The sequence below is a fragment of the Cynara cardunculus genome (assembly GCF_001531365.2).
Source record: "Cynara cardunculus var. scolymus isolate 2C chromosome LG 5, CcrdV1, whole genome shotgun sequence".
Lineage (NCBI taxonomy): Eukaryota > Viridiplantae > Streptophyta > Magnoliopsida > Asterales > Asteraceae > Cynara > Cynara cardunculus.
In genome coordinates this window covers 8,837,161-8,852,350 of record NC_037532.1, presented here as the reverse complement: position 1 = coordinate 8,852,350, position 15,190 = coordinate 8,837,161, and the positions used below count along the sequence as shown (strand labels likewise).

Sequence of the window (15,190 nt, the reverse complement as noted above, 5' to 3'; positions counted from 1 at the left end):
TGGACAATAGTGTGACATACGTCCATCGTGTCGATGCGTGAACCAGAACCATAATATAATTTAATGACCCACATTATGGATGTTTATGTCCATAAATATCACCTTGTATTCATTGTAAGAATGAAATATTTTTGTATTATATCCTTAGTTTTTAGGATGGTCTCATTCCTGTCTTGGCTAAGGATCAAGATTTACAAAAGTTATAGGTATTCGAGAGAGTATATTATGATGTATGTTGCTTCTTGTGCTGTGGAAGTCAAGTTGCAATTTTGTTAATTGCTTCATTTTGCATTTCACTCGAAAGAAAATGTGTCGATGTGTATATTTTGCAACACATGGATCATTATGTCATGACCATAGTGTCCCACTTGGTCATATTGAAACATATATGTGTCATTGTCCCAAAGTTCTTTATTGGTGACAAAGTATGATTCAATGACCTAAATAATCCACTAGTTTGACACGTTTATTTCTCTAATATATGTTCATTTCATATTATTAGAGTTAATGTACATATATACTCATTTTCATATTCATAATATCATTTCCAATTGATATAAATATCTTAACAAGGTTCCTACTAATATAGTGCTTTAGTGACTATTAATATTGTACTAACAAGAAAACGACAATCCATCGTCTAAGTACCATGGTGGGAGGAATTATAAAATAAATATTCGTTTATCTTTTAAGCTTGTGTGGGAGGTCCCACAAAAACAGTCAAGTTCTTCTCAATGCATTCCTACACGGAACGAAGAATTTTGAGAGTTTTATATTTGTTTTCATGTATTTTGTTACATCTATAATGGTTATATATTCAGTTTTACATCAACAAATGAAATTAATTTAACACTTGAAATAAATTTTCAAATAAACTTATGCTCAATCAATCTTAGATTAATATGATACAGTTCATTTTCAACTTGATTTCTTTTTTGATATGAGCGATTATTAGTACATTTTTTCTTTTATTGTCCATTATCTTATGAGCAGTAGTAGCATCTCTGCTCCAAGGATTGAAAAATTCTTCTTGACGCTTGCCATGACCCTGATCCTTTCCATGGTTTCGTCTACTTGATGTATAGATGTCACGTGTAAAAAATGTCTTTAACTCACTATCATTTGGAGTTGTTTTTCACCTCTTAACACTTTCATTTTTTACCTTGGAATTTTCTTAGTCCCAACATGTCTAGCATAACATGTCTAGCATTGTTATTCGAATGAACTTTGTTATATCTCTCAACCATTTGCAGTAGATTGATGCGTTAGTCTAAAGGTTATATTCCAGTTTATATTAGTTCATTAATATTTACTGATTTATGAAAGGTGAAAATAATATTATACATCATGTCATCTTGTGAGTTGTTTGTCACAAAGATTGAGACGCTTTTTGAGACAACATTTCTTTGTTGAAAATCATTTACCTTCTTGTGGTCTTGTAAATGGGTTTCATTCCACTGTATAATTAGTTTGAAAAGTACATGTTCATTAATCTTCTTGATTATCCATATTAGGACGTCCCACAATCTTGAGAGATTCTAGTTAATGATATTACCTATGAAGGTTGTAACCGATGTGCAATCTCAAAAATCTCAAGGTATTTACTTGTACCTTAACAATTAATTTTTAGGGTCAATAGATTTTGATGGGTTTTAGGTATATTATTGTATCTTTTCGACAAAAGTAATCTTTTCATTAGATATTCATCTATGGTACTCAAGTTCTTTTGAGTTTAGGACATCAAATCTCAGATGAATTGTTTAAACCATTTACATAATAAGGGATAATATATGGACTTTTTTTGTTCATAAGAAGAAAAATTATGACGCATGTGAAATTTCATTATCATAACAATGTTGGATTTTTGTATGTTTACGTTTTATTGACAATACTTCATCAATATTTCAGTTTACTAGAGAAATCACTCAATCTCTTGGATTTCCAGGTAGTAGGGGAATAGCATAGATTTCTTAAGTCCCTACAAATCTTAGGGTTATTTACACCAGTTTGACAAAATCTTTTTGATATTTTGCAATTTATTTAATTTTGAAGAGAACATTACTAATTATAGAGATTTTGCATGAGGCCGAAAAGAATATGAGTCTGGCATATGAAGCCAACTTTAATGTTTTAATACATTAATAATATTTTAGGAGATTTTTCTATTAGACAAATAAATATTGGTTTTAACATAAAGTCAAATTCAAACTTTTAACATTTAGAGCTTTTGGTAAAAGGCTAAACTTTTAACATTAAGCAATATCCCATAAAGAGAGCTGAGGGAAAGGGATGACATGTCCTTAGACATCTTGAGACACATGGTATAATTATCTCATGATTCTGGAAAACATTCAAGGAACTTTGTCAGGGGAACTGAATTGGAATATTCAATTCCAACTGCCCTCAAATCAATACGAAGACAATTAAAAGGTTGATGTACTTCAGACAACGATTCAGATTTTCCACAGAGTTAACTTTCATATTGTCTTACTAAGTTTATCTTCCTCGATTCTTGTACTTCATAAGTACCTTCATATTGAACASAAAGAGTGTCCCACATGGTTTTCGAGGTTTTTAGCTTCATCACGGAGTGATAAACCTCGTCAGGAAGAGACATGACTATTATAGATCTTGCTTGAGTATCTAAAGCCATTTTCTTATTGTCTTCGTCACTCCATTGATACGGGAGCTACGGAATCTGCCGTTCAGGAATCACGATAGTCATAACAATAGCAGAAACTACTGGATATATTGCAAATGGAACATAAGGTCCATTTTCAATGTAGTATGGCATCTCAGGATCCACACCTTCCAAGAAGAGAGACATCTGGTTCTTCCAGAGACTAAAGTTGTCTCTAATGAACTGGGGAAGTTTGGCAAAAGAGTCATTATCGTGAAAGTTTGTGCTCGTGTTTTGCAAAGCCATTTGAATGGTAAATAAATTATCTACAAAGAAGATATAATAAAACACCAATAAAACAACAATAGAAAACTAAAATAAACACTGCTCTGATACCACTTGTTGGTCCCAGCCGGATCTACAAGAGTTTATAGGTAACAGYTTATAGAAGGGGGGATGAATACAAACACAACAACTTTCACTTTTAAAAAACTTATATTGATAAAGAAAATCAATACAAATTTTTTTTTTTTGCAGAAAAGATAAGATACAAAACTTATCTAAACAATCAAAGAAACACACAAGTTACAGATAGCAATAAAGAAAAGACTTGCTAAAAGAAAATGTTAAGAAGGTCTTGTGCACTTCACTTGGTTAGAGTGGTATGGAGTTAGAGAAGACTACTGAGAAGAAAGAACATCTCAACTATTTATACCCATTGCATTAAATGCAATTTAGAATGTACAAAGCAGTGGCAAGCTTCAAGAGGTGAGCTTGTCCTTTGTTACAGATATACAGTCTTTGGTTGTATATGAACAATAGTCTTTTACAAAGTAGGTAAGCACGCTTAGAGACAGTAGAGTGACTTCGTACAGTACTTTACTTTGAGAGGTATGGGTTTGTCCTTTGTGTGTAGAAAGACAAGACAAAAACTAATCTTGATGAACATAATTCATTTGATCGCTAACACTGGAATAAGGTTGAGGTTTCTTCAGTGTTCGCCGAATCTTGAGTAGATTTCACACTTGTGTAAACGAGCTTGTTATCACTGAAAAACCGCATCAGAGCACGAAGTTGCTTGTCTCTATCTTCAGCTTCTATCTTCGATATCGCTGAAGGTTCTATCGTGTGAGTTTTGTCTTCCTGAAGAATATTTGTCTCTGAGAGAATTACAATACATGTTCAACGATCACTGAACAGACTCAGTGATGATCGATGAAGCTGAATACAGAGATAGTACATTTCGTAAGGTAAAAAGGATCATCATCAAATCACTCAGAAAGATGATCAACAAACATTTTCAAAACAACCCCTCAACTTTCATGAATTATCAAAAACAATCCTTCAAACCTTTTAATCAAAAACCTGGTTATCACATTATCCTCCCCTTACAAGAATTTCGTCCTAGAATTCAATCAATTAAACAACTGTGAGTATTAAGTTCGCAGATTCTGAAGGAATCTAATGGAATTGAAATGTTGAATTCAATTGACCAAATTTTATTCTCTCGTTTGGTTCATTCTTTTTCACGAAAGAAATATTCAAAATCCTATAAATTCCATAAATAAAAGAATTTAACATTCTTTAGCAACTACATGGTATTTTGATGGAACGAAATTCTCTATTTTCATAATACCAAATATGCTTTAACCCAATATACCCTAATCTCATAAAACCCAATATGATCATCGTCGACCACCTTCACCGTCGATCTAAATCACCGCCAACCACTACCATCTGAACTACCGTTGACCACCGCCATCTGAACCACCAGCAACCACCACCGCTCACTACCACCGATCTGAACCACTTTCGGCCACCGTCGATCTGATATATCGTCAATCTGAACCACTTTCAATCACTGCCATCTGAACCATCATGGACCACCACCGATCTGAACCACTATCGACCATCGCTATCTGAACCAACACAGACCACCATCAATCTGAACCACCACCAACTACTACTGATCTGAATCAATGCCAGCCACCGCCGACTATCATCGATTTGAACAACCACCGATCTGAACCACATCCGACTACCGCCACCTAAAGCACCATGGACCACCACCGATCCGTAACACTACCGACCACTGGCGACTACCACCAATCTGAATCACCGTCGAACACTATCGACCACCAACGATTTGAACAACCACCGATCTAAACCACCGCCGCCATTGCCAATCTGAACCACCTCGGACCACCATCGATATGAACCACTACCGACCACTGCCATCTGAACCACCGTGGACCACCACCGATTTGAACCACCATTGACCACCATTGATTTAGTAACGTAGTTTGGCTTATGGTTATATTTGGGTTGTGTATTTTATATTGTTTTACATATTAAATAATTATTTTATTGAAGTATTTTTAGTTTTGAAAAAATTAAAATTTTCAAAAAAGGGCATTTTGGTCATTTATCAATATTTTTCATTTCAATTCCAAATTTACATTAAGTGAACCAAACAAACAAAGTCAATTCCTTAACAGATTTCATTCCAATGTCTGTCAACCAGACAGGTGGTCAAACCTGACAACATTTCATTCCAATTTCTTCAAAGTCAAATTCTTTTAACGCATTACATCCAAAAATATTCTGCAAATCAAAAGCCACTTTAGTCTCTACTACAAAGAGTTTCGCCTTAAGGACTCTTGAACCTCAGTACCACCCATTCCTCTAGCCAAGTTTCACCTCAAGAATCCCAATAGACATTTAGGGTGCGTTTGGTTCACAGATTCTAGAGATATCCGATGGAATTGGAATGCTGAATTTTATTGACCAAATTTCATTCCCTAGTTTGGTTCATTCTTTTTCACGAAAGGAATCTTCAAAATCCTACAAATTCCACAAATAAAGGAATTTAACATTTCTTAGCAACTACATAGTATTTTGATGGAATGGAATCTCTATCTTCATTATACCAAATATGTTCTTAACCTAATATACTCTAATCTCATAAAACTCAATATGACCATCGTCAACCACCTCTCGACTACTATTGATTTGAACCACCGCTGACCACCATTACCGACTACCACCACTTTGAACCACCGCCGACCACCACCACTGATCTGAACCACCGTCGACTACCACCGATCTGAACTATCGCCGACCACCACCGATCTGAACTACCACCGACCACCACCGACTACCACCGGTCTGAACCACCGCCGACTACCACCGCTGACTACCACTGATTTGAACCACCGCCAACCACCACCACCGACTACCACCGATCTGAACCACCGCCGATCTGAGCCACCACTAATCTGATTCACCGTCAATCTGAACCACCGCTTATAATCGCCATCTGAGCCACCATGGACCACCACCACCGATTTGAACCATCTTCGACCACCGTCGAATACCACCGATCTGAACCACCGTCGACCACCACCACCGATCTGAACCATCACCGATCTGAGCCACCACTTATCTGATTCACCGTCTATCTGAACCACCGCAGATAATCGCCATCTGAACCACCATGAACCACCACCGATCTGAACCACTGTCGACCATCGCCATCTGAACCACCACAGACCACCATTGATCTGAACCACCGCCAACTACTATCAATCTGAAGCACCGTCGATCTAAACCACCATTGACCATCACCGATATGATCCATCATCGATCTGAACCACATCTGACCATCGTCACCTGAACCACATTGGACCACCATCGATCTATATCACTGCCAACCACCGACGACTACTATCGATCTGTATCACCGTCAAACACCATCGACCACCACTGATTTGAACAACCATTGTCGCCATTGCCTATCTGAACCACCATTGACCACCATCGATCTGAATCACAGCGGACCACCACCATCTGAACCACTGTGGACCAGCACTGATCTGAACCACCGCCGACCACCGTCGATTTAGTAACATGGTTCGACTTATGATTATATTTGGGTTGTGTATTTTATATTGTTTTACATATTAAATAATTATTGTATTAAAGTATTTTTAGTTTTGAAAAAAAAATCAAAAAAGGGCATTTTGGTCATTTAGCAATATTTTATTCCAATTCTAAAGCTACATTCTGTGAACCAAACAGACAAATTTCATTCTAATGTCTGTCAACCAAACAGGTGGGTAACATTTCATTCCAATTTCTTTAAAGTCAAATTTCTTTAACAGATGGGTAACATTCCATTCCATTTCATCCAAAAAAATTCTGTGAACCAAACACCACATGTGTCTACTTACTAGCACCTCAAAAAGAGTCGATATAACATTACTATCTCAACATTTCACCTAATCTTCATGCATAAGGATTAGGATCCAATATCACCAAATGTGCATATTTATAATCATGCATAGGTGCCTTTTGGCGTGGGCTAGCCCGCCTAAAAAGCTGCCCGACTCACCTGTTGGGCTCGCTCCCAACAGACCTGTTCGACCCCTTTTTAACCCAAGAATAGTATAGACTACTTTTAATTTTATCTTGTATTGACCTTCAATCGGCTATGACAATCCAATCCGTTTTTTAGACAATCTTGACTTCATTTCAACTAGTCTTCGATTTTGTTGAAGGTTTTTTGCTCTTGGTTAATACATATATTTATAAGACTTTTACAAGGAAATGTCTTACTCTAATTTTCTCTCCAAAGTATAAGCTATACTTTGGGATATCAACAGACTATTATGAAGTATTGGAAATTTGAAGCCATAGGTAATTTGAATCCTTTCATATTTCAGACTCTCAAGTCCAGATTTACGACATATCCGAATATTAAATCCGGATGGTGAATTCAGATAATAAATCAGGTTAACAAAACCAATTTACAATTCTGGTCAACAAATGCAGATGATGAGATACAAATGAAGAACAATTTGCATATAAGAGTTCGTTTAAATCGTTCGTTTCTAGAAACAAGACTTTAAAGATATTCCAAATGTTTGATCAAATATACTTGTGTTATTATCGAAAACAAATGGTTAAGACCAACATAAATAATATTTTACTAGATATATTGAATGTTTTAACTTTTATGTCTTAATTTTCAAAATGCAAAAACTATTTGAAGTTGAATATAATTTTTTTCGAAAATTTTCTATTTTAAGTTAATCTTTAAAAAATTTGTTGCAGATGCTTTAACCTTCGGAATTTTTATTAAACCCCAAGTCGGATATCTCGACATAATGTTATGCTCGTCATTAGGTACATAAAATATTAATACGATGGTTATGGAAACGTTACATCTTTATTTTTTTTTCTTGTATCTTCTATATATGATGCATAAAATGGCTCAAATCATTTTATGTATGTGGGTGTTTTTAATCGATATATATTCCAATCCTACCCGGTTACTGGCTTTTCAACCAAGCACGATAACAAATTATGTGGACTAAATGTTTTTCTCATGCTAAGCTGAATTATCGTTTTGCAGCACTCGGGTCAATAATACGACAGGCTAAAACCGTTATTAGAAATGTAAATAAGGTGCAAACCAACGACGACTCGGTATATAAAATAAAAAAAATTGTTACAACCGAGGAACAGGCAAACCAAAACTATGCCTATAAAGGATGCACAAACGAACCATCACATTAGTAGAAACACGCCCAAGAAGATAGGAAAAAACACACAAAAAATTAGAAGTGAAAAAAAATGAAATAATCAAATCTCAATTTGGAAACCTGGTTATCAGTTGCATTAGTGAAGTCACAGAAGGTAAAGTGATGCTTGATCATCTGGTCCAGCCAGCACCACCTGTCATTTTACAATGACTTTCCATCAGAAGTGAACCAATCGTTTTTTTTTTGGTAACCGTGGGTGTCGTTTTTGGGTAACCGTGGGTGTCGGTCCGTGTCAGCTTAAGGATCCCTTCACTAGTCCCATTGGAGCCCTCAAGATAACAAGGAATCCTATGTGGCCCAAAGAAGGCTAGTTCCTACCCTTTATTTGTCAGTTGAGTTAGCCCTCAAAGATACCAATCACGATTTTGTGGCCAGACCGCCAGAGTGAGATAGGATCAGGTCGAGAAAACATTTTTTTGAGCAAAAGCGGAAAGGAAAGACGGCTTCTAAGTTGTTATGTCTTACTCGTCTTAGAAGTAGGACCTTAAGACAAGATGTACACAGACCTGTCTTCGACCCCTAGTAGTAGAGCGACTAACTTCATGAATACCCGGCTTGTGAAAATATGTTTTGTGAAAAGAATTTAATGAAGACTCGAGTGCTTAAAAGAAAGTTGTGTATGAGATTTGTCTTGGTATAAAATGAAGTTGATAAAGAGAGAGGGAGGAGATTACTTACATTGCAATCAAGAGCGTATCTTCGGGCTAGGACAATGGCTGCATTTCTTTCTCGTTCTGACTCAAACACCAATACGAAAGATTGCCCTTTTCTTGATTGCCAAAACAATGATTTAGCAGCAAGATTCCCGCCCCCTCTAAATCCACATATCTGAAATTTAGGAAAAAGATGGACTTTCCCTCATAAGAACGAACTTAAGGTGCTATTTGTTGAGCCCGTACAAGTCGCATGACATGGCCTTTATTAGAGCTTCATATGCCATATAACATAAAAGGGAAAATTGCATGAAAATACAACGTACTCTGATCTGATTTCTATTTTGTGTAACTACTTTCAAGACCTTCATTTCGGTACCTCATAATCAAACATCTCAAACATTTAGGTACCTGGTTTACATCTAAGAATGCATGAACATGCAATGTACTTTGGTATGATTCTTATTTAGTTTAACGTACTTCAGTTTAAATGTTTGAGATATCACATACGAGGTACTGAAACGAAGATTTTGAAAGTATGTTACATAAAATAGGAATCGACCATAATACGTTGTGTTTTTCAAGCAATTTATCCTACATAAAAAGAAAAAAGAAAAAGAAGGAAGAAGATCAAATCTATATTTCAGTCATAAATAACATAAAAGTGTGATTTAGTCATATTGAGATGGTATGTCTAATTTAGTCATATCTGATATCTTCTTGAAATATGTTGTATCAATCTTGACCTCAAAATAAGATTAGGTAACAAGCAAGAAGTATTACCTGCATTGATGTAGAGGAATACGCGTCCCTGGCCTTTGTAATCCATCCTTTCGAAAGCTTCATTCTCGTTTTTCCCACACGTAACAAATGGGCAGAATGTGACGAATAATTCCGTCCATTCATCTGGGAGATTACCACCTGTAATACAAAAACTTTCATTCAATTTCATATATCAATTGAATTGAACTATTCCTACTAGTAGAGCTACTCATGATAAAGAACCAAAATCCTATTCTAGGGTTGATGACAGTTGCTCTGACTAAAAATTACAAAATCCCAAAAATGTAAAAACAGTTTCTTTCTTGGGATGGCTGATGAAATTTTGAAGTTCCAATTTTGGAAATCTTCAAGTTAATTTAACTTAGCTGTTTCTTGTCACTGATACAATTAGTATAATACCACTCTTGGTCCAAATGATTAGATTTTGCATTATTAAAAGATATTTTGAACGGTTGACTAGTAGTCAAATGCCTTTTTACTAAAGCATAGAATCAAATGGTTACTATTTTCATGGGATTAAAAGAGTATGTAAGACATAATATAAAGTTCAAAGACAACATACACTGAACTCGGAATTGCTTTTCTGTGATAGCGTTTCCACGTAACCCTCCAATCCAACAGCTGTTGCACGAAACAATCATCAAAATTTATCAACATGGTTATCAGAGTTACATGGTACCACACAAGTTTAAAAGAAAAGAAAATATAACAAACCTGAAAATCAACAAAAAAGTACCTAATTGTTTTAGTGTTAGCTTAGGTGGGGGGAGAGGGTGGTTGTAACCAAAAGATAAGAAAAAGGACAAACCAGGCTGAACAGGACAAGCTGTCGTCACGGTAGATTTTTGGCCATTTGAGATAATATCTACTTGCAAAATCCGTCCAACATCAATGGGCTCCGGAGCATACACTGATTTGTTAGCACCTGGTGAAAATTAAATTTAGCCAACAAGACTAAGTAAAGAAATATACACACAAAAATACATAAACCAAACCAAAGAAACACAGTATATCACATCCGTAGGTGAGGTCTACGGCTAAGATGTAGGCAGACCTAGCATCTACCCTACCCTAAAGAGTAGAATGGTTGTTTCCGAGAAGACCCCCGGCCAGTGAGAAGCGTGTGAAAGTGAAAATTACAGATAAGCTAAGATTTGAAAAGCTAAATATGAGTAAGCAATAGCATATACACAAATACATATAGAGGAATGCAAGGGCATGTTCCTAAAGCACATTCATCTTAGGGAAGCCTGAAAAACTAAAAACACTACCACCCGAAAAAGTAGTTGCATGCATATTATGTAATAAGCACCTGAAATAAGCTCCCTTCTGCTACATTGTGATGATAAGCGATACCACTGAATTGAACATTTTGAGAGCTCCATGGCTTCTTCCGAGCATGGTTGAAGTCGTATGATGGAGCCCAAATTTCCAGAATCTCCTAATGCATATAAGCTTAACTTGTTCTCCTCAGCCCATTTCTTCAGCATTAGCTGCATTCGTATTAGAATTTAAATATTTAAGTACATCCAACAAAAAACAAACAAATTATGATTTACTCCATCCGTCCCAAAAGAATTTTGCACTTTCTGGTCTGGGTTGTCCCAAAAAGCACTAACATATTTGGTAAATTTTTTAATCATAAGTTATTGTTTTGCATTTTGGTAACCGTTACTTGAAATTAGCAACTTTGATTTTGGTCCACAAGTTTCCTTTAGCTTGTCTTTGTTAAGGGTATTTTAGACATTAGAACAATATGCTTATTAAATTATGTGTCAAGTCAAATGTTGCAGTTTTCAACTTTCTTATTTTAAGTGAAATACCTCTTGCTGAAGCTTTACTGCGAATGCAGACTTCTCTTGGATTTGGCTCCTCAAGGCTCGAAGTTCATGCTCCATGTCCATCACCTAGACAACAAAGGTATAAAATAGATTAATGCTACCACATGAAAGTTGTGATATTAACAAGAATATCATATGAAGGTGGAACAATTGTAATTTATCAATGTACAAAACCTACAATTTGAGATGTGGGGCACGTATTTATGAGGTTTTGGATCCATGTATAGAATGTTAAGTTATTATATATGTATTTTACAATTCAAATATAAAATAAAAAAGATGAAGCATATATGTACAAATGACACATGAGTGCATAGAAAAAGGACAAAACAGAGTGTGAACAAATAATTTATGCATGAAGGGACCACAGTTGTCATATTGTCAACCAAATCAACTCATAGTCAATTAATTTTGAGTTGCAACCAAGTGTTGTAATATTGAATCGGGACTTGTTTCCCAGCAGCGTATAGTCTGTGTTACCCATATAATATGTCCAAGTATATGCTTTCAGAGTTTGGCTATCCATGAGAGACGTGTTGAGAGTAATGATCGGAAGGTAAAGGATTCTAGTCACACGAATAGCTTCTTTTGAACATTGGCAAGGAAAGACTGCGTATACATAATTCCTTTCCAAAGCCATGCAAAGACAAGGAGCCTCAGTGCACATGGTCACCAGCTCTTAAATAAATTAATTAATAGATTAAGCATGCATTAAATAAAATAACGAATTTTCAACACACCTTGCAGGGGTGATGCAACAACCTAATTCTTCTAGCCTGCTGGATTTCCTCCATCATCTCCTCCATTTCCTGGCAACAAGTCGGTGAATTACTTTCAAAAAAAAAACAATACTTAATACTTGAACATTATAAGTACCAAACTACCGACATATTTAAACATATAAATGTCAAAGATAAAGTCGATAAAATAAGTAACAGGTAGCACCAGTACATAAGATTTCATCAGCATATAAGCATGATACCTGCTTTCCTGATGTTAGTGATACCCTTTCTTGCTCATCAAGAGCCTCCCCAATTCTTCGTACTACTGCTTTGGCACTCTCAATTTCTGCACAAGCAAAAGACCTTTCTTGGTTTACCAGCTTTTTAGCATCTTCCGAAGCCTGCAAATAAATAACAAAATCATTTTCTCATGCTGAAGAAATTGTTAAAACACAAGGAATAGAATCTGAATATGAGAAGTATAACAAAAAGTTCAGTGAGACAATGAGAGGAGTTGCTTGCATATTAAACCAACTACAACATACTTGCTTTGTCCCATGAAATTGCATCTTTTCTTTTGCCAATCTAAAATTACTTTTTGTTCATGGTAATCATTTTAAATAACTGACTGGAAGAAATCTAAAAAACACTATTATTACAAAGAAATTCTTTCTATTGCTGTACTTAGTTTCCCAGTGAACAAGTGACAAATAAAGTAACCTGTTTGAGGAAGTTTGCAAGCTTCTTTACTTCAAACTTCTCCTGTATCAACTCCCCTTCATTTTGAGTCAATTTTACTGCCATCGCTTCCACCTATGACAAAGTATCCGCCATAAAATAAATTAGACTAGTCAATAGGGATACAGCATAGCAATTATGATTTTTTTACCTTTCTTATCATGTCATAAAAGGAAGCTTGTTAAAATATACAATTACACATAAACAAGTAACAGAAACAGAAGACTAACTAGGAAAGAATAACAAGGGTATACCATAGAAATAGCTTTTTCAACATCTTCCTTGTTTCGACCACCTAATCGTCCTCTTAAGTATTCCAAAGCATCTCTGAGTTTCTTCAAAAGTACATGACCCTCTAAGGAAGCCACCTCCCTGAGTTTGGCCTACATATAAGAACACAATGCAATGTATGCTAAGAGATGTACAGGCAACAACATTATACTTCATGAACCATCATTATGATTTGCCCATGGTTTTCCGTCCAAACCAGATAGTTCTAGGTATACCTCATCAGACAACTTGGCTGCAGCAGACAAATTTTTGTCAAATTTACTCGCCAGGTCACGGACGGAGAGACGTCTATGTTGCTCAGACAGCTGCTCGGTTTCTTGTGCCACCACCTCTTTCAATGGAGGACCCTTACTATCCACTGTTGCTTCATCCAGAATCTGATTATCAGGACCTAATTTATATTTTGGGAACTGATTTGACGCAAAGCTCACATCTGCTGATACTGACAGAACAGCTTGAGTTTGTGTCTCGTCGTCAACTTCAGGACTTACCTTCGTCATTCTTCCAATTATATGTTCTATAAACTGAAAAAAATATAATTACTAGAGGAAATGGTGGGTTATGTCATGATCCCAAAGTCTATACTGTATGTAATAGCAACTAACACAAAAGATATTATATTTCATAGTATCTTACATTCTTCCAACCAAAAAAATCCAGATTTTATCAACGAGAAAAATCAATCGTGAACTAACAAATGAAATCATAAAAATGTCAGTTCTCTATTACAGAATACTTTGTGAAGTGGAATGAGACAGGTTCCATGTTTAGCTCAAATCACCGGGTCCAATTCAAAATCTTGAACCCCATGCTCCCGGATCTTGCAAGGATGTAGTCTCTAATAAATTCCTTGGACACTAAGTAATACACCCTTTATCCCAAAAAATAAGTCCATGATTTGACTTTTGAGAGTTCTCGTTTTCATTTGCAAGTTCAAGTCACAAAATGACAACTACCCTGTCAATTATCAAAAATGTTCTACTAAACAGAAACATATCGTAGTGATGAAACCCTAAATACAAAGTATTTTGATTTTGAAAAGTCAAAATTGGAGTTCTTTGCGGACAATGAAGTACTAAAATTGCAGCAGGATTGCAGATCTACGCGAACCTTCAACAAACTTGTTCAAATCACTAATCCTCCATGCCAAAGAATAAAAACAATGGATCAATCAGCTTCCAATAAAAAATTAGAAGAAGAAACCTAGATAATGAGCAAGAATTTAGTATAAAATATAAAATAAAATAATTAGAAAAAAAATAAAATAAAATAAAGAATCAAGAAAACATGCTCACCTTTAACATGAAACAGGATAATTTAACTGTACTGAAAACGAACTTGAACTAGGTTTACAGAAGACCTTAAATTATCTTCTACACCAATACTTTATAATTTTATTTTCATACACCGAAAATGATTTTTATTAAAATGTCGTCCGAATCACAAGTGCTTTTTCAACTACATTTCAACAACTACACCAACTATTTTCAAAAAAAATCCAACTAAACTAACCAAACACATGATCATCGAAGAAGATAAGCTCGATTCCTCATATACCATAGATCATGATCGCAAATTAGCAAACAATTGACGCATTGTAAGACTAGAAAACACTAAGTCAGAGAGAGAGATGAGTACTTACAGAGATGAGTGAAGAATGTGTTAAAAGTGTTTCACATGCTGTTTCTAGAGAGAAGGTGAGAGAGAGAGAGAGAGAGAAATGATTTGCAGGAGTGATGGCTGTCTGTGAAGAAGAAGAATCCTAAAGAGGGAGATGTCTGTATGCTTTTGAAAAGCAAAATGAAAATATTATAACTGAAAAGGAAAAGCTGCCCCAAGACCAACTTGGTCCACTCCAACATATATCAACAATTAATACTTTACGTAACGGATCGGATAATAGGGTTACCATGGGTTTTGTATGTATTTCGTAAAA

The 15,190-nt window shown here is 35.5% G+C and overlaps 1 protein-coding gene across 1 annotated transcript; it reads right to left on the bottom strand.

The window, feature by feature from the left end:
- Nucleotides 1-8,054: 8,054 nt before the first annotated feature.
- Nucleotides 8,055-14,967, bottom strand: LOC112512498 (stomatal closure-related actin-binding protein 2-like). Its single transcript, XM_025118493.1, has 13 exons — nucleotides 14,897-14,967; nucleotides 13,470-13,778; nucleotides 13,218-13,346; nucleotides 12,946-13,038; nucleotides 12,486-12,626; nucleotides 12,244-12,312; nucleotides 11,486-11,569; nucleotides 10,975-11,155; nucleotides 10,471-10,587; nucleotides 10,225-10,283; nucleotides 9,663-9,800; nucleotides 8,905-9,054; nucleotides 8,055-8,359 (listed from the first exon to the last, which is right to left on the bottom strand). The coding sequence occupies exons 2-13, from the start codon at nucleotides 13,752-13,754 to the stop codon at nucleotides 8,312-8,314; spliced, it is 1,494 nt and encodes a 497-aa protein (XP_024974261.1). The 5' UTR covers nucleotides 13,755-13,778; nucleotides 14,897-14,967; the 3' UTR covers nucleotides 8,055-8,311.
- Nucleotides 14,968-15,190: the final 223 nt, after the last annotated feature.